The sequence below is a fragment of the Crinia signifera genome, chromosome 7 (assembly GCF_055691185.1).
Source record: "Crinia signifera chromosome 7, ASM5569118v1, whole genome shotgun sequence".
Taxonomy (NCBI): domain Eukaryota; kingdom Metazoa; phylum Chordata; class Amphibia; order Anura; family Myobatrachidae; genus Crinia; species Crinia signifera.
The window spans coordinates 188077692-188101675 of NC_139223.1; the positions used below are offsets into that span (position 1 = coordinate 188077692).

Consider the following 23984-nt stretch of genomic DNA (forward strand, 5'->3'; position numbering starts at 1 on the left):
GCTGACTAATTTAGACGCGTACCCCGTCTATATAGCAGTTTGCCCTAGTCACCCTGCCGGCTGACTAATTTAGACGCGTACCCCGTCTATATAGCAGTTTGCCCTAGTCACCCTGCCGGCTGACTAATTTAGACGCGTACCCCGTCTATATAGCAGTTTGCCCTAGTCACCCTGCCGGCTGACTAATTTAGACACATACCCTGTCTGTATAGTGGTTTGCTATAAGCAGGGCTATTTTTGTGCAGGCTCCAGCAGGAACTGAGGCCCTTATTCTAGTTCACTCTTTCTGACAAAATATTTCTTAGATGGATAAAACCATGTGCACTGCAGGTGAGGCAGGTGTAAAACCCCACCCAAATCTAATTATCTCTGCACAAGTAACACCTGCCTCACCTGCAGTGCACATGGTTTTGTCCATCTAAGAAATATTTTGTCTGAAAGAGTGAACTAGAATAAGGGCCTCAGTTCCTGCTGGAGCCTGCACAAAAATAGCCCTGGCTATAAGTATGCCCTTAACCCAGCCCATTATGATCATTTAGTTTATATATGACGTGTCAAATCGAGAGAGCGTGTACGGTGGTACAATCGCAAGTAAAATTGTACAGGTGTGTACGCGTGTATCGGCTGGTGTTTGTGGACGGTCAGTCACGTGTATGGTCGATCGAAAGCTCGCAAGAAAACAGCGATTGTATAGATGTTTACCCAGCATAACACTCCTCAATGTACCACTTGTGAATACCCAATCTTGGTAGTGTAGGGAGCAAACACCTGTCTCATCCGATGTATTATGCACCTGCAGAAACCTTTCAGGCTGCAGGGAAGAGAACGGTCAGAGCAGTGTTATCCTGTGTCCACCTGAATAAGCTGAGGATCTGTCTGATTACCTTATTACTGTATTGCAGTGCAAAAAGGTGGTGTGTAACACATGACTGGCTGACCTGGTGCTCGTACAATCATGTGATAGTCTGTACAGTACTGCAACAATTTGCAGATAACTTACGCTATGCAGGATTTTCTGGTTCACACTGGAAAAGCTTAATTAATTACAATAATTTCACATACCAAAAACATTGCAGAAATAGTCAATTTGTGTTTGGTTCAATGGGAGTTGATCTCGCTATTGCTTATTTGAATGCAGGGGATACATGTGAGAACGTGTAAGAACTTTAGATCATAGTTGCCTACCCTCCTGCATTCTGCAGGAGACTCCCTGAAATAACAGCAATCTCCCTCTCTCCCTCACTAGTCTAGCAATCTCCCTCATTTCACCTATCCCACATTACACTGTTACATTTCTGGGGGAAAAAGGAATGAGAAATAGATACGTTTACACTGAACCATCAGCGCCATTTCCCAGCACTTTACCAAGTATAGTAGCTCTTACTAACTGCTTTGGGGCTCATGTACTGTACATTTGGATATAAGTCATTATAAAAGATTCCTCAGATGTAGCAGTACACACCCACGCTTCTAGGTGCCATGTTCTCAATCTCTTTTCACAATCTCTCCATATATGGAACTAGACACGCCCTTTGGGAGGAGCAGGACATGCCCCCCTTAATGGGGCACTTTGCAAAAATCTATTACCAACTATAATCTCCTTGAAATTAGTTTTCAAAAGTAGGCAAGTATGCTGTAGATTAAATAATAGTGTAAAATAAGTAGCATTTGTAAAAATTGGGCTGCGTGGAAAAATGTCCGGTGTTGAAGACAAAGCAAAGCGTTGAAAAATAGTGTGCCGTCAGATATCAAGTCGTATATACTCATAACCAAGGCCGATAGTAAGATTCCTGGTCCCGGGGCAAGGCAGTAATTTGGTCCCCACCCAAATAAAAACCATAGCAAATCATTCAGTTCTACAGTTACTGGGTTCATTGCAGGAGCCACAGTCAGTGTATGTGACGGTGCACTGTGGCATGTATTCTCCCTGCCATTCCCTGCTATGCTGTGGCTCCCGCCTCTGGCTCTAAGCCTTGCACTGGCTCTATGCCTCTTTACCATCATAGGGGGGAGGGACACACAGACCTCGTCCTCAGGCAGTGGCAGGCCACCATGCCAGGCAGAAGTAAAGCAGCGGGAGTCCGCAACAAGGGGGAGCTAGGGACTTTGAGTTGGGTGGCAGGCTCTTGGCTGCGATTGGTTTGCAAATTAATTTTATTATCCAGCGCCCAGGTCACCTGACGCCCAAACTCCCCCCTAGTTACGGCCCTGTCATAAAGTAATGTCATTGTATACATTTAATATCCCAGTGATTAAGATGCCAAAAGACTGACCCTAGCATCCCGATGTGGAGAATCCTGAAAGGGATCTAGTACTCTCCCCCTACCCCCTAACCCTCCCTTGCAGCAGCCTGACTCTACGTTCTGTGTGCCTCGGTTTTTGGGCAGTCTCTCCTGCATTTGCCTATGGAATAGGTCCCACAGAAGATATCAGAAAGCAGTCCCCCTAAAAGAATCTGTGATGACAGAGTCAGCCAAATCCAAGGGTCACTTCTCCCTGCTTATCCTTTTGGACCTATCTGCTGCCTTTGACACTGTGGATCACCCTCTCCTCCTCCACACACTCCAAAACATTGGCCTCTCTGGCACAGTCTTCAACTGGTTTTCCTCTTACCTCTTCAACCGTTCCTTCTCAGTCTCTGCCTCTGGCTCTACCTCACCACCTTCTATCCTTCCTGTCGGGGTCCCTCAGGGTTCCGTCCTTGGCCCCATTCTGTTCTCTCTGTACACCTCCTCTCTGGGTGCACTCATTAACTCCTTTGGCTTCCAATATCACCTCTATGCAGATGACACCCAAATCTACCTCTCCTCTCCTGATCTGTCCCCCACTGTTTTCTCTCAAGTTTCCAACTGCCTCGCTGCCATCTCTACCTGGATGTCTGAGCGATTTCTGAAGCTGAATATGGACAAAACCGAACTTATTATCTTTCCCCCACCCAGAGCTATGCCCCCTACTAATATCTCTATCACTGTTAACAACACCATCATCTCCCCTGTTCCCCAACTCCGCTGCCTGGGTGTCACTCTTGACTCCTCCCTCTCCTTTGCACCCCACATCCAAGCCCTGGCCCATTCTTGCCGGTTCCAGTTACACAACATTGCTCGCATCAGGCCCTTTCTCTCACAGAGTGCAACTAAGCTGATCATCCACTCATTAGTCATCTCACGGCTTGACTACTGTAATGCTCTTCTCACTGGCCTTGCTCAATCCCAACTAGCTCCTCTCCAATCTGTCCTCAATGCTGCAGCCAGGCTTATCTTCCTCTCCCGCCGCTCTAACTCTGCTACTCCCCTTCAACAAAATCTGCACTGGCTTCCATTCCCCTACAGAATCCTCTTCAAACACCTCACTCTCACATACAGGGCCATCTCTAATTCCATTGCTCCATATATCTCTAACCTCATCTCCATTCATACACCCTCCCGCCCTCTACGGTCAGCTGACGACTGTCGTCTCTCCTCCACCCTGATCACTGCTTCCCATGCTAGAGTACAGGACTTTGCCCGTGCTGCACCCCTTCAGTGGAACGCACTCCCTCGCTCCATTAGACTCTCCCCGACCTTGCAAAGCTTCAAACGGGCACTGAAAACTCACCTATTCATCAAAGCGTACCCTTCCACTGCATAAACCAGCTGGTTCTCCGACCCCTTGCCTGTTTACATCCTGCTATCTAACCACCACCCCCTCGCTTGCACCTCTTGTAATCTGTCTGTCTCCCCTTCCTACTAGATTGTAAGCTCCTCCGAGTAGGGCCCTCTTCCCTCCTGTTGTCAAAGCCCACTTCTCTTCACATTTCACTCACAGCTCTCCTTTACTCCAACACTCAGTGACCATCTTCATACTCATCTCCATCATTGGCTCAAGCCTCTAGTTGTATGTTAATTGGGTCCTCACTACTTACATTTAAGCTGTAATGTGTATTGAACTGTGGTGCTCTTTATTTGTACTGTATTTTTGTTATTTATTCAATGTTATGCCAAGTTTTGTCTCCCTGTATTGTTCCTTTGTACGGCGCTGCGAAACACTTGTGGCGCCTTATAAATAAAATTATAATAATAATAATAATAATAATGACAATTTATTTTAGTATCACCTGAAATTACTCCAAACCCTTTTATTAATTTTTTTTAGGTAACCGGTAATTAAAAAAAAAAGCACCAAAATTACAACAGGAATGCAATTGTAATACTAATGATTTATGGCCAACCACGTGAATAATATTTTTTTTAAAATTAAATATATATTCATGTGCTTACAGCACATGAATAAAAGTAGCATGCCCCTCCTCAGAATAAAATTCCTGATTTTTTGACACCAAATGTAAAAAACAAAACACTTTATTTTAAAAGTTCACATTCCACTTCTCCATAAAAAGATAGCGATTGCTACTCGGTGAATCATGGCGAAAAAAACCTTCAAATGTATTCGCCATGTGGTCATTGAATAGGGTGATTCACCGTTTTAGTCAAAAATTCGCCAAACAGCACAAATTCGCCATAAAAACATGGCGAATCAGGCTCATTGAATACCGCCCATTGCCTCAGATTCGCCGTTTTTTTCAGTGAATCTGGCAATTCGCTGGGTTAACGGCGAATTTTCTGTAAGAAAAAACTATTCGCCATATTCAATGGAGGCAATTCGCCACAAATGAACAGCGAATGTCTGCCGATTCGCCGTAAATGATTCTCCACAATTCGCCTGTGATTTTCAATGGGGTTTTTAGTGGAATTCGCAGTGTTTTTCCCCTGGATTCTCCGTTTAGCATTCTTTTTTAGGTGAACTGTAATGTGATCTTTTAAAATAAAAAAATCAGTCATTTAATTATTTGAAGAGTCTTGCTATTTCTTTTACTGGACAAGGATCACATAAATATATTTTTAATTTTATTTTTATTTTTTTTAACGTACCATACGGCGCGGGGGGGGGGGGGGGCTGCGTCAGGGATGCTGCAATTCCTCAGACACACTGCGTGGAGACCCCAATTCCTCCTGCAAAGACAGGCCATGACTTGATGGTATCGGGTATTTACTGTCACAACTGAAGGGCTGGATGCAGTCGTGTGGTGTGTAGCAACCGGAGACGGACTAGAGGAGGAAAGATTAAATCGTGCAGGTTTAATAATAGAATTCATAAATGGAACAATACACACTTGAATACTTTCTTTAAGTGGCAGTTAGTGGTAATAATAATGATTGGCCAGCAAGGCACTTGAAAGAAGAAAAAGTTCATTTAAACAATGACAGTTCAGGGCACTGAGGACGACAGGCTGGGGTCTTGAAGAATGAGGGAATCCGGAAAGAGAATGTGCTTGATGGAAATGAGGGATCCTTGAAGACTGAAAGAAGATGGATGATGACTGAAGAATGGGAAGTTGCTTGAAGAGCTTAGGCCAGGAAGCTCAGGGATGCAGGCAGAGACCAGACTGTGGAGAGAACTGGCAGCGATGGGGTTAAGCTGAACCAAAACCAAACACAGAGCACTGGAAGCAAGGCACCAAGTCAGGAGAGGTGAGTCAGAGAGCCGGAGTCAGCTGGGAGCTGTGAACGCCTCTGGAGACTCTTTGTACTGACACTGAACAGGCCTAGGCAGATCCCCTATATCCCTAGAGGGCGGCTGCCATTGGCTGTCAGGTCAGTATGGGCGGAAACCTCAGACATGGACCAATCTGCTTATTTGCCCTTAATCAAGATGGCGGCGCCGGCCTCCCGGCGCCCCTACAGCACATACCGCTACACTTGCCGGCGTCCCACGCTGCCTGCTGCCCACCAGACTGCCGCTGCCTGCTGCCGCTGACCTGGAGACCACTACACGCTAGCCGACGGCGGGCGCGAGCGGGTGAGTAGTATGCCCGCCGCGCACCGCCGCGGCTGCGTGTGACATTTACTATCTAATTTATAAGATTCCTCATTGATTAGTGTGGGGCTGGGAGCACTGCAGAGCCTGATGCAGCTGGGAAGCTCTGCTACAGCACAGCTGTCAAGTACTGCATACAATAATGTGACATTGCTGTGACTAGAAGAATCAGACCAGTGAGGTCCTGGGGATCAGGGCACCTGCATACATTGGGGGGTGGGGGGAAGACGCTGAAACAATGAACACATGTTGGACTTACGGGGTCTACTCCTCCTGCCCGAGTCTAGCCTCCTGCTGATTCTGCTCTTCTTGGCTGGGGAGCCATGCTTCCGGGAGTCAGCGAGTGCTCGGTGGTGCACCGCTCCGGGATCTCACGGGCCACGGCTGCTGTCCCCGTTGCTGAGTAGATGCCCGAGTCAGTAGTCCCGGCAGGGGGATGTGACGACTGGTGTCCTGGCGGAGGAGCGCTCTGATGTCGCAGGGAGCGCTGCCAGGCTGAGGACGGGGAAGGCTCCAGCAGCAGCAGACCTTTGGCTCCGACAGCCACAGCGCGGTGACAGCAGATGTCAGTGCTGGGACTGCTGGAGCCGGAGGCCTGCTGCTGCTGGACCTGTCCCTGTCCTCAGGCTGTGTGGGGCTCCTGGCAGCATCAGCGCGCTCCCCCGCCATGTCTCCGCTCAATCCCCTGGCCGCAGCAGCAGGGGAGAAAGCCAGGGAGAGAGCCGACTGCCATTCGCCGCAGGGGGTAATTATCGCCGTCAGGGGCGGAGAGCCCCTGACGCGTTGAATACAGTGGACGGGCGAATGCCGGCGAATCTCCCAGCAGGAAGAATCACGGCGAAAGTGCAGCGAATCCTACACAGGATTCGCTGCCACCCGCGACCCCCGGCCATTGAATACTGGCCAGTGTATTCAATGCTCAAATGGAGAACTGCTTTCTCCATTGATTTTCGCCATGATTCTCCGTTTAGCATTCGTCATCTTTTTTTACACATTCGCCAGCAGGGGGCCGGGAGCCGGAGCCGCTCATTAATATTCATATATTCACTGCACACTGGTCCCGATCATTACATAGGCACGATCGGGACCAGTGAGTGCAGCGGCTCCGACCCCAGCAGCACCCTGCAAGCCCTTCTTCACCCCCACTAGTGTCCGGACACCCCACAGGTGGGACACCTGTGCTGCTTTGCTGGGGGTGAGGTGAGGGGAGGGAGGTGAGGGGACAAGGGGACGGGGACGGGGGGAGATATGCGGGGGACATTAGCTGACAGGGACGGCTCCAGCAGTAGCAGACCTCTGGCTCCGGCAGCCCCAGCACGGTGATAGCAGATGTCAGCGCCGGGGCTGCTTGAGCCGGAGGTCTGCTACTGCTGCTGCTGCTGGACTCGTCAGGCTGTGCAGGGGCTCCCAGCAGCATTAGTGTGCTCCCCGGCCGGGACTCCGCTCCATCCCCTGCAGTGGCAGTGTAGCCACAGAAGCAGGGGAGAGCAATTCGTCATGGGGGTCAATTTTCGCCGTCAGGGGCTGAGAGCCCCTGACGCGTTGAATACAGGGGACGGGCGGCTGCCGGCGAATCTCCCAGCAGGGAGAATCCAAGGCGAAAGGGCAGCGAATCCTACACAGGATTCGCTGCCGCCCACGACCCCCGGCCATTGAATACTGGCCTTTGGCTTGATATGTTGTGCCTGACATCACAACTGTGCGGCCATTAACATGTGCCCACCCAGTTGTGATGTCAGTCACCAGTCGGCCTCTACTGCAAGTGTACAGACAGTACACACAGAACGATGAGCATCGGCTGTGCTGCAGTGCCAAAGTTATATGTCTCTAAACTATGTCATTCACTGACATATCGGGGGCACACACGGTATATGGCCAATATATCGGAGAGCCTTATCCATCTAACTCCTCCATTCAGTTTGTTGAGGTTTTCGTTGCCTTGTAGTCACTTCCATATTGGCCCGCAAGCACGTGTGTATTGGCATTAAATTGTGTGCAGTTCAGCAAAGCTAGGCACATGATGTGTGCTGTGCTGCAGTGCGGTCAGGGATGTACTTACTTATAAGTACTATTTTTTCTGTACTTTGTTTTGAGGGGGTGTGGTTATGCCTCCCATGATTAGGCCACACCCCCATAAAAAACCTGGGCCTGGCCGAGCTCTCTACTACCCTGCCTAACGTATACACTGGTTACAGTAGCAGACCAGTGTTTGGTGTTTCGTTAGTGTTATTACTGCTCAGTGTTAATCCGTTTATGAAAAGCTGTTTAACTCCTATGATTTATTGACACCTGCCTCCTGTCTCATTTCCTCTGGCGGTTCAGTTTACGTTACAAGTACAGACTGTGGTGTAATTATAGTTTGATACATGTGAAGTGATGACCTATTTCTCATTCACACACATACAGATGATGTGGCTTGTAAACAGATACTGTAGGCTTGAATAAGCAGGAATACGTCCTGCATAAATATCCTGATGCTGAAACAGGACGTACTCCAGACTTTCACCTTCTCTCCCGCATGCCGATCCGTTGTTTCAGTTCATGGAAACTTTCATCAGGGGTATGGTACCATAAAATGAGCTGACATTATAAAGTCCAAACTCCCCAGTGCAATGGAAGTTGCCTACATACGCTGCCTTCCGGGTCTGATGTTATCACGCATTCGCAGCACAGTACATGTCAGCTGATGCCCTCTGGCAACCCTGCTCATCCACGTCAACTAAGGGAGAGTTTTATCAAAGCTTGGAGAAAGATAAAGAACCAATCCGTTCCTGTCATTTTTCAGGCTGTGTTTTAAAAAGTGACAGTTAGTAGCTTATTGGTTGGTACTTTACCGCTCTGTACTTTAAATCTATCCGAGATTTGATAAGTCGATAATAGGCATATTAAAAAATATTTTTTTTACAAAAAAAATGTGTAAAGGGGTGTTTTCACACGAGATTCTCATTATTTCAATATCACTGGAATGTAATAGACAATTGGTGAGGAATCTGAAAACTTTTCCTCCAATTCTTTAGATGTGCATTGTGTACTAACCAGATCACATTTCCCATCATCATAATGGGAAATGTGATCTGCCCAAATGTATTCAAATTAAATTGTAAATAAATACTTCAGGGAGCCCTGATAATAATGCTATCCTCAGATAGCGTTAATAAGGCTTCCCTCCAGTTCCCCTATCCCTGTACAGCCTTTTCTGCAGGCAGTGATGGCTCATTATAATCCCTATAATCAGTCATGTGTATCTCTAAAAACAACACCTGCTTCTTCTTCTTCTTCAGCCATGGATCGGTGACCAATTTCTTCTCGTTGTGTACCTGATCAGCTGATGCTGTAAAACTCCTACAGCATCAGTGCTGTAAAGTTAGATTCCACTGGGAGTTTCACAGAGCAGCTGGCCAGAGAAACACAGAGAAGTATATGCTTGGCATATGCAAGCACTTCTTTATACTTTAAGACTGGAAGCCTTTGATCCATGGTGTGGAAAGATACTTTTCCTAATTCTATATTCTACATTAGCAAAGGGACCTGGCATATGCTGGCTCACGCTGACAAATAAAAATTAAACTGCACAGACTTATTAATACATTAAACAGATATGTACTAACCAACATAAATGATGTAAGTCCACTGGTAGGTAGGGATATTTGTTGGTGGTGCTCCCAAATTTAATTACTAGGAACTATTGTTATCTGAATGCAGAAGGTGCACTGAAGACAAAAATGTCTTTGTTGGGGCACTCTTTATATGAATATATAATATATGATTCAAAATTAACTTTTATTTAAGAATATATAAAATTCAGATGACACATAAACAGACAACCCCCCTATTAAATTGGACTCTAAGATAACAGTTATCACTAGGGTTACCACCACCCGTCCGGTATTGCTCTGGACAATCCGATAATTAAGACCAGTGTCTGGAGGGGTGGTGTTCCCGTTCTATGCAATGTCCGGGAACCCAGGTGCCTATTCCCGGACATTGTATAGTCCGGAAACGCTACCCCTCCGGACATCAGTCTTAATTCCAGGACTGGACGGGTGGTGGTAACCCTTGTTATTACTGTAGAACAATATAAAACCTATTGGTTCACAATTCTAGTTCTGAGCCAAAAGCACCATTAAATAAATGCCTACTTTTACACTAGCCAATCAGAAGGTTTACAGCGTACATTGTTTATCATGATGTCATCTGCTTTTGTTTGTAGTGTGGAGACCTGGTCCAGCTGCAGTTAGCAGAATCCATACCAAATCTAATAGAGGTTCCAAGTTGTCATGAAGCCAAGAAACTGGTCCAAGACCATGATGCCCTTCTCTACAAGCTCAAGGTTAGAGGATTGTGTGAGTGCTGGTTCATGCCGGCATTAATATGTGAGATGTGTGATCCGACTACAAAATAGTGAAATATTATACAATAAATCACTGCATATTGGGGTTCCAGAGTGACTGCAAGAAACACCGTTTTACCATTCTGTCCAGCAGCGGCTTCTAACATTGTAGAGGAGTGAGGCCGTGCTGCCTTGTCCCCATCACCTGACATGCTGCCTAGTACCTGGCACCTGCACAATGGAGTTGACTGGCGCTGTAACCATCGTATTCGCACATGGTGTGGCTTGACTGTGCAGGTGCAAACCCCCAGCTTCTATGGACTACATCGGCTGCAGCTCATAGAAGCTGGCTGGGGCTGACTATCAGGCAGGGGTCTTACCCAAAAGGAAGCTAATCGCAGCCCGGTCTGGCAGTCTGGAGGAAACACCTCCCAATGGTACTGCCTATCCTGCAGGTGATTGGCACATAGGACTTCCAATAGGAAGCTATTGCCAGTCTCGGTGTTGCCAGTGCAGTCTGATAGGGGTAAATTTACTATGATGGGAGTTCTATTTCAGATTTGATGTTGCTATGGAAAACCAATCAGAAATAAATAAGTAGATTCTTATTGGTTGCCCATAGCAACACCCCATCCTCGTAAATGGGGTAACATAGACTTCAACTGGCTCCGTGCTGTGGAGGGGCTGTAGTCCTGCAGCCTATAGGTAAATCCATCACTAATTTCTGTGTATGAGTGTTATATTTATATTTTATTTAGAGGTGGAGGTTAGGGTTAGGATGCAGGGAGGGGGAGGTTAGGGTTAAGCTGCAGGAAGGGGGAGGTTAGGGTTAGGCTGCAGGAAGGGGGAGGTTAGGGTTAGGCTGCAGGAAGGGGGAGGTTAGGGTTAGGATGCAGGAAGGGGGAGGTTAGGGTTAGGCTGCAGGAAGGGGGAGGCTTGGGTTAGGCTGCAGGAAGGGGGAGGTTAGGGTTAGGCTGCAGGAAGGGGGATGTTAGGGTTAGGATGCAGGAAGGGGGAGGTTAGGGTTAGGCTGCAGGAAGGGGGAGGCTTGGGTTAGGCTGCAGGAAGGGGGAGGTTAGGGTTAGGCTGCAGGAAGGGGAGGTTAGGGTTAGGCTGTAGGAGGGGAGGTTAGGGTTAGGCTGCAGGAAGGGGTAGGTTTGGCTCAGGCTGCAGGAAGGGGGAGGTTAGGGTTAGGCTGCAGGAAGGGGAGGTTAGGGTTAGGCTGCATGGAGGGGTAGGTTAGGGTTAGGCTGTAGGAGGGGAGGTTAGGGTTAGGCTGCAGGAAGGGGGAGGTTAGGGTTAGGCTGCAGAAAGGGGGAGGTTAGGGTTAGGCTGCAGGAAGGGGGAGGTTAGGGTTAGGCTGCAGGAAGGGGTAGGTTTGGCTTAGGCTGCAGAAAGGGGGAGGTTTGGCTGCAGGAAGGGGGAGGTTAGGGTTAGGCTGCAGGAAGGGGGAGGTTAGGCTGCAGGAAGGGGGAGGTTAGGGTTAGGCTGCAGAAAGGGGGAGGTTAGGCTGCAGGAAGGGGGAGGCTAGGATTAGGCTGCAGGAAGGGGGTAGGTTTGGGTTAGGCTGCAGGAAGGGGGAGGTTAATGTTAGGCTGCAGGGAAGGGGTAGGTTTGGGTTAGGCTGCAGGAAGGAGGAGGTTAATGTTAGGCTGCAGGGAAGGGGGAGGTTAATGTTAGGCTGCAGGGAAGGGGGAGGTTAGGGTTAGGCTGCAGGGAAGGGGGAGGTTAGGGTTAGGCTGCAGGGAAGGGGGAGGTTAGGGTTAGGCTGCAGGAAGGGGGAGGTTAGGGTTAGGCTGCAGGAAGGGGGAGGTTAGGGTTAGGCTGCAGGTAAGGGGGAGGTTAGGGTTAGGATGCAGGAAGGGGGAGGTTAGGGTTAGGCTGCAGGAAGGGGGAGGTTAGGGTTAGGCTGCAGGAAGGGGGAGGTTAGGGTTAGGATGCAGGAAGGGGGAGGTTAGGGTTAGGCTGCAGGAAGGGGGAGGCTTGGGTTAGGCTGCAGGAAGGGGGAGGTTAGGGTTAGGCTGCAGGAAGGGGGATGTTAGGGTTAGGATGCAGGAAGGGGGAGGTTAGGGTTAGGCTGCAGGAAGGGGGAGGCTTGGGTTAGGCTGCAGGAAGGGGGAGGTTAGGGTTAGGCTGCAGGAAGGGGAGGTTAGGGTTAGGCTGTAGGAGGGGAGGTTAGGGTTAGGCTGCAGGAAGGGGTAGGTTTGGCTCAGGCTGCAGGAAGGGGGAGGTTAGGGTTAGGCTGCAGGAAGGGGAGGTTAGGGTTAGGCTGCATGGAGGGGTAGGTTAGGGTTAGGCTGTAGGAGGGGAGGTTAGGGTTAGGCTGCAGGAAGGGGGAGGTTAGGGTTAGGCTGCAGAAAGGGGGAGGTTAGGGTTAGGCTGCAGGAAGGGGGAGGTTAGGGTTAGGCTGCAGGAAGGGGTAGGTTTGGCTTAGGCTGCAGAAAGGGGGAGGTTTGGCTGCAGGAAGGGGTAGGTTTGGCTTAGGCTGCAGAAAGGGGGAGGTTTGGCTGCAGGAAGGGGGAGGTTAGGGTTAGGCTGCAGGAAGGGGGAGGTTAGGCTGCAGGAAGGGGGAGGTTAGGGTTAGGCTGCAGAAAGGGGGAGGTTAGGCTGCAGGAAGGGGGAGGCTAGGATTAGGCTGCAGGAAGGGGGTAGGTTTGGGTTAGGCTGCAGGAAGGGGGAGGTTAATGTTAGGCTGCAGGGAAGGGGTAGGTTTGGGTTAGGCTGCAGGAAGGAGGAGGTTAATGTTAGGCTGCAGGGAAGGGGGAGGTTAATGTTAGGCTGCAGGGAAGGGGGAGGTTAGGGTTAGGCTGCAGGGAAGGGGGAGGTTAGGGTTAGGCTGCAGGGAAGGGGGAGGTTAGGGTTAGGCTGCAGGAAGGGGGAGGTTAGGGTTAGGCTGCAGGAAGGGGGAGGTTAGGGTTAGGCTGCAGGTAAGGGGGAGGTTAGGGTTAGGCTGCAGGGAAGGGGGAGGTTAGGGTTATGCTGCAGGGAAGGGGGAGGTTAGGGTTAGGCTGCAGGGAAGGGGGAGGTTAGGGTTAGGCTGCAGGGAGGGGGAGGTTATGGTTAGGCTGCGGGAAGGGGAAGGTTAGGGTTAGGCTGCGGGGAGGGGGAGGTTAGGGTTAGGCTGCAGGAAGGGGGAGGTTTGGGTTAGGCTGCAGGAAGGGGGAGGTTTGGGTTAGGCTGCAGGAATGGGGGGTAGGGTCAGGATGCAGGAAGGGGGAGGTTAGGGTTAGGCTGCAGGGAAAAGGAAGTTAGGGTTAGGCTGCAGGAAGGGGGGGTAGGGTCAGGATGCAGGAAGGGGGAGGTTAGGGTTAGGCTGCAGGAAGTGGGAGGTTAGGGTTAGGCTGCAGGGAAGGGAAGGTTAGGGTTAGGCTGCAGGAAGTGGGAGGTTAGGTTTAGGTTATAGGAAGGAGGAGGAAAGGGTTAGACTGCAGGAAAGGGGGGTTAGGCTGTGTGAAAGGGAGAGAATAGGGTTAGGCAGCATTAGGTTAAGGTCAGTCTGCAGGAAGGGGTGTAAGTTGTGGGAAGGGGGGAGGTTAGGGTTAGGCTGCAGGAAGGTGGGTAGATTAGAAATAAGCTTCAGGAAAATGGTAAGTTAGATTTAGGCTGCAGGAAGAGAGTAGGTTAGGGTTAGGCTGCAGGGAAGGGGGAGGTTAGGGTTAGGCTGCAGGGAAGGGGGAGGTTAGGGTTAGGCTGCAGGGAAGGGGGAGGTTAGGGTTAGGCTGCAGGAAGGGGGAGGTTAGGGTTAGGCTGCAGGAAGGGGGAGGTTAGGGTTAGGCTGCAGGAAGGGGGAGGTTAGGGTTAGGCTGCGAGGAGAGGGAGGTTAGGGTTAGGCTGCAGCAAGTTGGAGGATAGGGTTAGGCTGCAGGGAGGGGTAGGTTAGGGTTAGGCTGCAGGAAGGGGGAGGTTAGGGTTAGGCTGCAGGAAGGAGGAGGTTAGGGTTAGGCTGCGGGAAAGGGGGGTTAGGTTGTGTGAAAGGGAGAGAATAGGGTTAGGCTGCAGGAGGTTAAGGTTAGTCTGCAGGAAGGGGTGTTAGGCTGCGGGAAGGTTAGGGTTAGGCTGCAGGAAGCTGGGTAGGTTAGGGTTAGGCTGCAGAAAGGGGGATGTTAGGGTTAGGCTGCAGAAAGGGGGAGGTTAGGCTGCAGGGAGGGGGAGGTTAGGGTTAGGATGCAGGAAGGGGGAGGTTCGGGTTAGGCTGCAGGAAGGGTGTTAGGCTGTGTGATGGGGGGTAGGTTAGGGTTAGGCTGCGGTAAAGGGAGAGATTAGTGTTGGGCTCTGGGAAGGGGAGGGGTTAAGGTCACACTGCAAGAGCAGTAGGTTTAAGCTTAAAATACTCACAAAATTACTAGAACATTATTATGCCTTTGCTCTGGGCTTGTCTGCTGTCACATTGCATACCCTCCAACATCTGAGGGGGAGAAATCGGTACACAATCACAAAGGGGGCATGGCCGCTGGGAAAGGGGGTGTGCTCAAGCCCCCTTTCCCATACTTTAATGGTACAGTCAGTTGGAGGGTATGTAATGGTCAATCCTGCACATTTCCCCCAGCACCGTCCTGTGGAGACAGCATTGCTCCTGTTGATACCCAGCGTGCCCCCCTCCTTACACTGTATGTAAGCGGCAGCACGTGTCACACAGCTCCCCATGCAAATCACCTTACCTGCCCTGCTCCATGTCCCCGCCCCGGCGCCGTTCCTCTTCTGCTGCACCGGTGATTCATTGTCCCTGCACAGACTCCACACAGGCTGACATTGATCCCACTGCAGCCTATCCCTGAGCACCCTGAGCAGGGGGAGGCAGGCCCCCCGTGTTCCCCGGTGGGGCGCCTCGGGATTAGCAGTCCTTTTTGGTGGCCTCAAGCTCCCGGCAGAACAGGTGGTGGTGTGTATACTACACCTCCCAGAGTCCCCGCGGCCTCCTCGGCTGAGAGCGAGTTGAAGGCGGGAGGAGATTCCTTTGTCAAGCACTGCAGTGCAGCTAAAAATCGGTACAATCAAACTACTACTGGCCCTTAGTGCTGCGGGCTGTAAGACCATCTTACAGGGATGGCTAGACAGCACACCTCGGCAAATACCATTATTTCTACAAAAAATGTAACTTTATTTTCAGAATGTATTGAATGGAAACTATGCTTTCCAAGGAGAAGAAGGTAGCAGGTTTCTTGACCCTTTGGGAACCTTATATAGATAATTTATCACTTTCTTTAAGGAAACAACTACATGCTAGTCTTAAAGATACTACCTGATACCTCACCAAGCTAGCAGCAGTCCCCCGATAAATCTAAATTAAAGGTATTTCTCTTGAAAATTATTTCTCTGAGCTTCGAGGCTATCACAACTTAAGACACTTTCATATTTGAAATACAGGATAAAAGACGAGACTTCCACACCGGTAGATTTCTTTAAACAATGCTGTTTATTGTACTTATCTCTTCGATCCTATATAATTAAAAATGGTTCTGATTTTATCACCAGAATGTCCTTATTTTTGTAAAAAAAAAAAAAAAAAAGTTTCACATTTGACCTATACAAATATTTTTCTATGGATTGTTTTCGATACTGATACCTGTTGTACAACATCCAATATGACTGTAATGTATATTCAATGATGCCTCAATGCAATAAAAAAAAAAATCGGTACAATCAGTACAGAGGGTTTTAGCCGGTACAGGCCGTTAAAAAACGGTACTGTACCGGCTAAATCGGTACTGTTGGAGGGTATGACATTGCCCACTGGCACATCATACCCAGAACTGTTCAGACCAACTCAATGTTACAGTAAACACTGTCAGGGGCGGATTGGGATAGAAAAGCAGCCCGGAAAAAGTATGGTAGCAGCCCTAATGGGCGGGGTCTTTTGAGGGGTGGAGTGTGTTGAGCGGGGTGGAATTACTCATCATGAGGCCTTAAAATATATAAAATAAACTGCACTTATGGTGAAAGCAGCTCTAATTTAAATTGAAGAATTATGGTAGTTATGAAGATCGCTAAAAAGTTTAGGATTAACGATTGACACCTGTAAAGTAAAATAGTTAGTAAAATGTTTACACTCCTTTTGGAGAATGTGTTGTAGAGAGATGGCCGTGCTGTCCCTACTATTCCCTAACCTTTAGAGGCAGTGGTATTCCTCAGCTGATCGCTGTCCGCTTGTAGATGGACTCCTGTTCCGGCTTCGGTACCGGGATGCAGCTTGATGACGTCAGCGGCTAGCGTGCGGGTACTTCGGGCGGCAGCAAGACGGCTTGTTCTCTCCTTAAGTTCCCAACGTGTTTCCAATGAGGCGTGAAAGCCGTGTCCTGGGACCGAAGCCTGAACAGAGGAGTCCATCTGCAAGTGGACAGCCTCCTGCCTGCTGACCCCTCTATACCCGCCACTACATTACTGACCCCTCTATACCCGCCACTACATTACTGACCCCTCTATACCCGCTACTACATTACTGACCCCTCTATACCCGCCACTACACAACTGACCCCTCCATACCTCCCACTACACTACGGATCCCTCTACCCACCACTACACTACTGACCCCTCAATACCCGCCACTACATCACTGACCCCTCTATACCCGCCACTACATCCTCAACACCGTGACATCATATGTATCCCCTGCACACTACATAATAAAAGTTTTTTTTTAAATAAAATGAAAAGCACCCCTTTAAACTGAAAACTCTGGTAACCACATATTATTGTTATACTAGTAAATCTAACATACACATGAGGACTGGAAAACAGCGAATGTAGTCCCACTGCACAAAAGTGGAAGCAAGGTAGAGGTAAGCAACTATCGACCAGTGAGCCTTACATCGTTAGTAGGGAAATTGATGGAAACACTCTTAAAACAAAGAGTTGTAGAATATCTCAAAACCAGCAATTTACAGGATCCAAAACAGCATGGGTTTACTGGGGGAAGATCATGTCAAACAAATCTTATTGACTTTTTGACTGGGTGACTAAAGTAATAAATCAAGGTGGGGCTGTAGATGTAGCTTATCTAGACTTTAGTAAAGCTTTTGACACTGTCCCACATCACAGACTGTTAAATAAACTTGAAAGCTTGGGATTGGATTCTAAGATAGTTGAATGGATAAGAGCGTGGTTGCAGGACAGAAAACAGAGAGTTGTAGTAAACACATACCTCCCAACTGTCACGATTCCGTCGGGACAGTCCCGATTTTCGGGTCCTGTCCCGACGTCCCACCCGCGGCAGGCATTGTCCCGCTGCGGGGGGTGACAGTTGGGAGACCCCCAAATCTAGTAGAATAGACGCTGTGCGCATGCGCACAGCGTCTATTCTCGTATGAAAATGAGGTCGCGGCTAATTAGCATAAGCAGCGCCCTCATTTGCATACGCCCCGCCCCCTTTTCGGGCGCTCGCGCGGCTTCGCCGCGCGAGTGTCCCTACTTCCTCCAGCCAGAAGTTGGGAGGTATGGTAAACAGAGTACAGTCAAAGGAGGGAAAGGTTACAAGTGGAGTACCCCAGGGATCTGTACTTGGACCGGTGCTTTTTAATATCTTTATTGGTGATATTGCAAATGGAATTGAGGATAAAATGTGCCTTTTTGTAGATGACACAAAGGTATGCAACAGGGTAGACACACCAGGAGGGGTAAAACAAATGATTGAGGATCTAGGTAGATTAGAGAAATGGTCAAGAGAATGGCAACTACAGTTTAATGCCAAAAAATGCAAAATCATGCACTTGGGTCTCAGAAATCCAAAGACTCAATATAGTATAAATGGCACTATAATGGAAACTACTGAGGAAGAGAGGAATCTAGGTGTCACTATTTCAGGGGACTTGAAAGCATGTAGGTAATGTAACAAAGCAATGAAGAAGGCAAGTCAGATGCTTGGTTGCATAGGGAGAGGTATCAGCAGTAGAAAGAAAGAAGTAATAATGCCACTGTATAGGTCATTGGTACGACCTCACCTAGAGTATTGTGTTCAGTTCTGGAGGCCATATCTCCAGAAGGATATAAATACATTAGAGACTGTACAAAGAAGAGCAACTAAAATGGTGCATGGCCTACATCACAAAACTTACCTGGAAAGACTAAAATATCTTAATATGTATACTTTAGAGCAGAGAAGGGAAAGGGGGGACATGATAGAAACTTTCAATATATCAAGGGTTTTAACAAGGTACAGGTGGGAGACATTCTTCACAGGAAGAGGAGCAACAGAACACGAGGACATGCACTGACACTAGAGGGAGGAAGGTACAGGTGGGAGACATTCTTCACAGGAAGAGGAGCAACAGAGCACGAGGACATGCACTGACACTAGGGGGAGGAAGATTCAGGGGAAATGTGAGGAAGAATTTTTTCACAGAAAGAGTAGTAGATAAGTGGAATAGCCTACCATCAGAGGTGGTAGACGCAAATACAGTACAGGTTGAGTATCCCTTATCCGAAATGCTCGGGACCACGAGCATTCCGGATAAGGGAATATTCCGTTTTTTGGAATAATTCTTTTTTAGCCATACTTACCTGCCCCTGGTGGGTCCCCGATGGTGGGGGAATTTGGGGGGGGGGGGAATTTGAATTATTCCAAAAAACCACGGTTTTTGGAATAATTCGGATACGGGATGCCCGGATACGGGATACCCGACCTGTAGTACAATTTAAACATGCTTGGGATAGGCATATTGATATCCTTACAAAAAATAAGGATCAAATATGGTTTGAGGTAATGTGTTAAAAAAAAGGGGCAGATTAGATGGGCCAAGTGGTTCTTATCTGCCGTCAAATTCTATGTTTCTATGTTACACATCCCCCTGCTGGGAACCCTCCCCACACTGACAGGTCCTTCACACAAACAGCCCCACTGCTCCTCTAGCAACTGACACACACTGAGAGGACACAAACATACACACTAAAGGCCCATACACACTGGGCGACTTTGAGCTGAAAGCCGCTCCAAACAGCCTGTGAGAGCTGCGCGCTCACTTATCATCGCTGGGAAAGCCGCTCATCTGCTGGTAATACTGGCGGCGTACTGGCGGCGCCAGAATGCGGTAAGATGCCGCCCGAACGGACAGTGAGTGGATGTTTCATGTGAACACCTCCTCCATCTGTGGGCACCTCCCCCATCCTCCGATGGTCGCCGACCATCGAATGCTGGACCGAGCGGTCAGACAGCACCGAGTGCTCCAGACCACGGACATTTCTCCGTGCAAAAGCAGGGATATGGGCGGGCAGCTGGCATCCGGCTATGTCAGCTGTCCGCCCCCCACACATGCGTCACGGCCGCATTACCATATGTACGCCCATCGTTTTCATGGGAACGCCCATGAAACGTGGGGCGTGCGCATATGGTAATGAGCCCAAACAGCCCTTCACGCCCCTCTCCACCCCCTGCTCGGATTGTACCAACCGATCGTTTTCTGTACAGAATTCAGGCCGTATTCGGACGTGCGCGGCGTTCGCACATGCGCAGATACACCTCTGCACATGCACAAACACCAGCCATCGGCCGTCCTTCCGCTTTCGGAGCCATCCTACTCAATCAGAAAAAGGGCCTCAGTGACAACCTGTGTGGAGTCTGTGTTTACATGGGTTTCCTCTGGGAGCTCTAATTACCTCTCAAACTACAAAAACATACTGCCTGGTTTATTGGCTTCTGTATGAAATAGATACTAGGATGAGTGTACGCGTGTGTCAGAGAATTTATTACACTGAATGGGGCAGGGACTGATGTGATTGACAGATTATTCTCCACACAGCACTGCAGAATACACTGGAGTGAATTTTCAACTGTACTGGAGCCATCAAAGATCAACAGGCAGATTACAGGATGCAGGGAAATACAGGGGGGGGGGGTACAGTAGAATAAATCTAGCTAGCAGCCAGGGGCGGATTGGGAATTAAAACCAGCCCGGGAAAAATCTTGAAGCAGCCCTAAGAGGGGGGGGGGGGAGTGTTGTTGCGCGCCGGAGGCGCGCCCGAATTTTTAGGGGGTGTGGCCTATCAATATGGGGGTGTGGCCTATTCCAACAAGGCCACGCCCAATTTTTGCCGCTGTGAGGGCATGGCTAGTGGCTCTCTTAGCTGCTGGCTATGTCCCCAGCCCCTCAGGCTGCAGAATAGGCGCATGCGTACAGCGTTTATTCTACAGCCTGTGGGGCTGGGGAAATAGAGATGGGGGGGGGGGTGACAGGGGGTCTCCCAACACAGTAGAGTGGCAGGGTGGAAGAGGATGCAGGGAGGGAGGGGGGGATGGAGGGTGGCGTAGAATGCTGGGAGGGGAGATGCAGAGTGGCTGAGAACGAAGGGAGTGAGGACTTACACAGGGTGGCACAGGACGCAGAGTGTGAGGGGGCATGGTGGCACAGGATGCAGGGTAGGAGGGGGGATGCAGAGTGGCAGGGGATGCAGGGAGGGGAGTCACAAAGTGGTGGAGGAGACAGTGATGCCCATTATAGATATGCCATACACCGTGATGCCCATTATACATATGCCACACATCCTGATGCCATTATACATATGCCGCACACCATGATGCCCATTATACATATGCCGCACACCCTGATGCCCATTATAGATATGCCGCACACCCTGATGCCATTATACATATGCCGCACACCCTGATGCCATTATACATATGCCGCACACCGTGATGCCCATTATACATATGCCGCACACCGTGATGCCCATTATACATATGCCGCACACCGTGATGCCCATTATACATATGCCGCACACCGTGATGCCCATTATACATATGCCGCACACCGTGATGCCCATTATACATATGCCGCACACCGTGATGCCCATTATACATATGCCTCACACCGTGATGCCCATTATACATATGCCGCACACCCTGATGCCATTATACATATGCCGCACACCGTGATGCCCATTATACATATGCCGCACACCGTGATGCCATTATACATATGCCTCACACCGTGATGCCCATTATATATATGCCACACACCGTGATGCCCATTATACATATGCCACACACCGTGATGCCCATTACACATATGCCTCACACCGTGATGCCCATTATACATATGCCGCACACCCTGATGCCATTATACATATGCCGCACACCCTGATGCCCATTATACATATGCCCACACCGTGATGTCCATTATACATATGCCCCACACCGTGATGTCCATTATACATATGCCCCACACAGAGATGTCCATTATACATATGCCACACACCGTGATACTCCATTAAACATATGCCACACGCCGTGATGCCCATTATACATATGCCGCACACCGTGATGCCCATTATACATATGCCGCACACCGTGATGCTCCATTATACATATGCCGCACGCCGTGATGCCCATTATACATATGCCGCACACCCTGATGCCCATTATACATATGCCCACACCATGATGTCCATTATACATATGCCCCACACCGTGATGTCCATTATACATATGCCTCACAGTATGAACCTCTCTCTCACACTTTAGTTACCTTAAAATCAAGCTGGCTGGCACTTCATCTACTTCTTCCTTTCATTAGATGTGTGCTCCCGTGTAGCTCCGCCCCCTTCCACTCGTGTAGCCCCGCCCCTCAACTCCGTGTTGCTCCGCCCCCTTTCCAGTCCCTGCTGTCATGACTGATGACACATGAAAGTGGGTTGGAAGCCAGGGAGAGAGCTCTGTGCTGCCGGCGCTGCTGCCTCTAATGTAGTGTGACAGTGTACTGGCAGCCGGCAGCTACAGAGTCTGAGGACAGAAGCGGCCGGGGATGTACAGCAGGGAGAGAGCCTCCCTGCGCAACCATCCTCACAGTGAGTGCTTGCCACACACAGAACCGCGGGAGCAGCTGCGTGCGGTCGCACATGCGCACCAGCACTCCCGCGGCCATTTTTATTTCTGTAATAGCCGAGGCTGCCCGCAGCCATATTTGTTTGGGGCACAGTGCTGCGGCCACGGCCGCCCGTTAACCGCAGAGATGGCGGTCTGCGGCCCCGCCAATGGAGTGAGCGGCCTTTTAGTGACTATTAGGGGCCGGCCCACCGGGAAATGGCCCGGTTTCCCGGTGGTCCAATCCGCCCCTGCTAGCAGCACACACTTGTGTATACCATACTTGCCTACTTTTCAAAACTAGTTTCAGGTGATGAGACCCAAAGCAGTTAGTAAGAGAGGAGGTAACTATGATGTAATGTAGGGTACACACCAGGACGACCCGCTCACGATGCACATCGTGAGCGGGTCGTCAGTGTCTCGTCCGACCCGCTCACGGTGACGCGGGGGGGCACGACCCGCTCACGATGTGCACCGAGAGCGGGTCCGATCCGATGGCGACCCACACCCGGCTGTATGGTCGTTATTGAGATCCTACCTGCAGCAGGTAGGATCTCAATAACGACCGACCCGCGGGACCGCGCATCGGATCGGTATCGGTCCACACCAGGTCAGAAAAGGGCCCAATCAGCACACAATCTACATCCAATTGATCGGAATTGGATCTAGATTGTGGGGATCGGGCCCTAGTCGTCCTGGTGTGTACCCAGCATTACAGTGTAATGTGGGCTAGGTGACATGAGGGAGATTGCTAGACTAATGAGGGAGAGAGGGAGATTGCTGCTATGTCAGGGAGTCTCCTGCAGAATGCAGGAGGGGAGGTAACTATGGTGTAACAGTGTAATGTGGGCTAGGTGACATGAGGGAGATTGCTAGACTAATGAGGGAGAGAGGGAGATTGATGCTATGTCAGGGAGTCTCCTGCAGAATGCAGGAGGGGAGGTAACTATGGTGTAACAGTGTAATGTGGGCTAGGTGACATGGGGGAGATTGCTAGACTAATGAGGGAGAGAGGGAGATTGTTGTTATGTCAAGGAGTCTCCTGCAGAATCCAGGAGGGCAGGCAACTATGGTGTATACTCGTTGTGACAGTGGCCCGTTATCAGTAGTCATGTCAGAGTGGGGTTACTGTATGGCATACACGAAAGTCTCCAGATCAGTGGCGTAACAATGGTACTGCAGCTGAAGTGATGGCTTGACGGAGCTGGCGCTGCAAGATTTCTAGTTACGCCACTGCTCCTGATACTCCCCATCCAACATATTAAGATATATCTGACCCATATACAGTACCTGCAGAAACGGAAATGTACAAACGGATTTGTTCGTCCAATCTGAGTCCATGTTACAATGACCTGTAAATCAGGCCAATTGTGTGAAGCTGGCCTATTGGCCTATTTGGCAGTCAGCTACTAAAGGTTCCTACACAATAAAGCCCCCCCCCCCCCCCCTCTCTAGGGCTAAAGAATTAAAAAACAAAAAAAAACAAAATTAACATTGGTGGTAATTGGCATAGTATACCCCCCCCCCCCCCCCCCAAAAAAAAAAGTTTTAACACTGGTGGTACAGTGTATCTTCCCCGCCCCCCAAACAAAAGTTTTCTCATTGGTGATACAGTGTGCAAACCTCCCTCCGTGGCAATGGAGCTCCCCGCCATTGTTCGCCACCTCCCCGCTGACAGAGCCGGTCCCCACCACCGCCTCGATCCCCCTCCCCCCTAACCCTGCCCGTCTCTCTGAAGCGGAGATGGGCATGAACCCGCTGCCCAGCCGGCGAGAGACTGGGATGCGCGTGCGGGGGGACGTTCTGGCGGGCACCATGTAACAACAAGAGGGGCTCCATCTGTACATTGCACCGTGTGTAGATACCGCTGATACTTCGATCATGTTCTCCATTGATTCAGTCCATTCCTGTAGGTCTTTGTGACACAGTCTTCAGACTTGTCAGTAACTGCCTGACAATAGATGTATCTGAGAAGAGAATATAAGCACACGCTCCGTCTGTAGTGAGGACATT

The 23984-nt window shown here is 49.7% G+C and overlaps 1 protein-coding gene across 1 annotated transcript in view; it reads left to right on the forward strand.

The window, feature by feature from the left end:
• The window catches only part of CCDC141 (coiled-coil domain containing 141), a 143521-nt gene that overhangs the window by 5999 nt on the left and 113538 nt on the right, over window positions 1-23984 (forward strand). The window contains exon 2 of the mRNA XM_083154708.1: window positions 10064-10183. Coding sequence (XP_083010834.1) covers window positions 10064-10183 — 120 coding nt within the window. The remainder of the gene's footprint in view (window positions 1-10063; window positions 10184-23984) is intronic.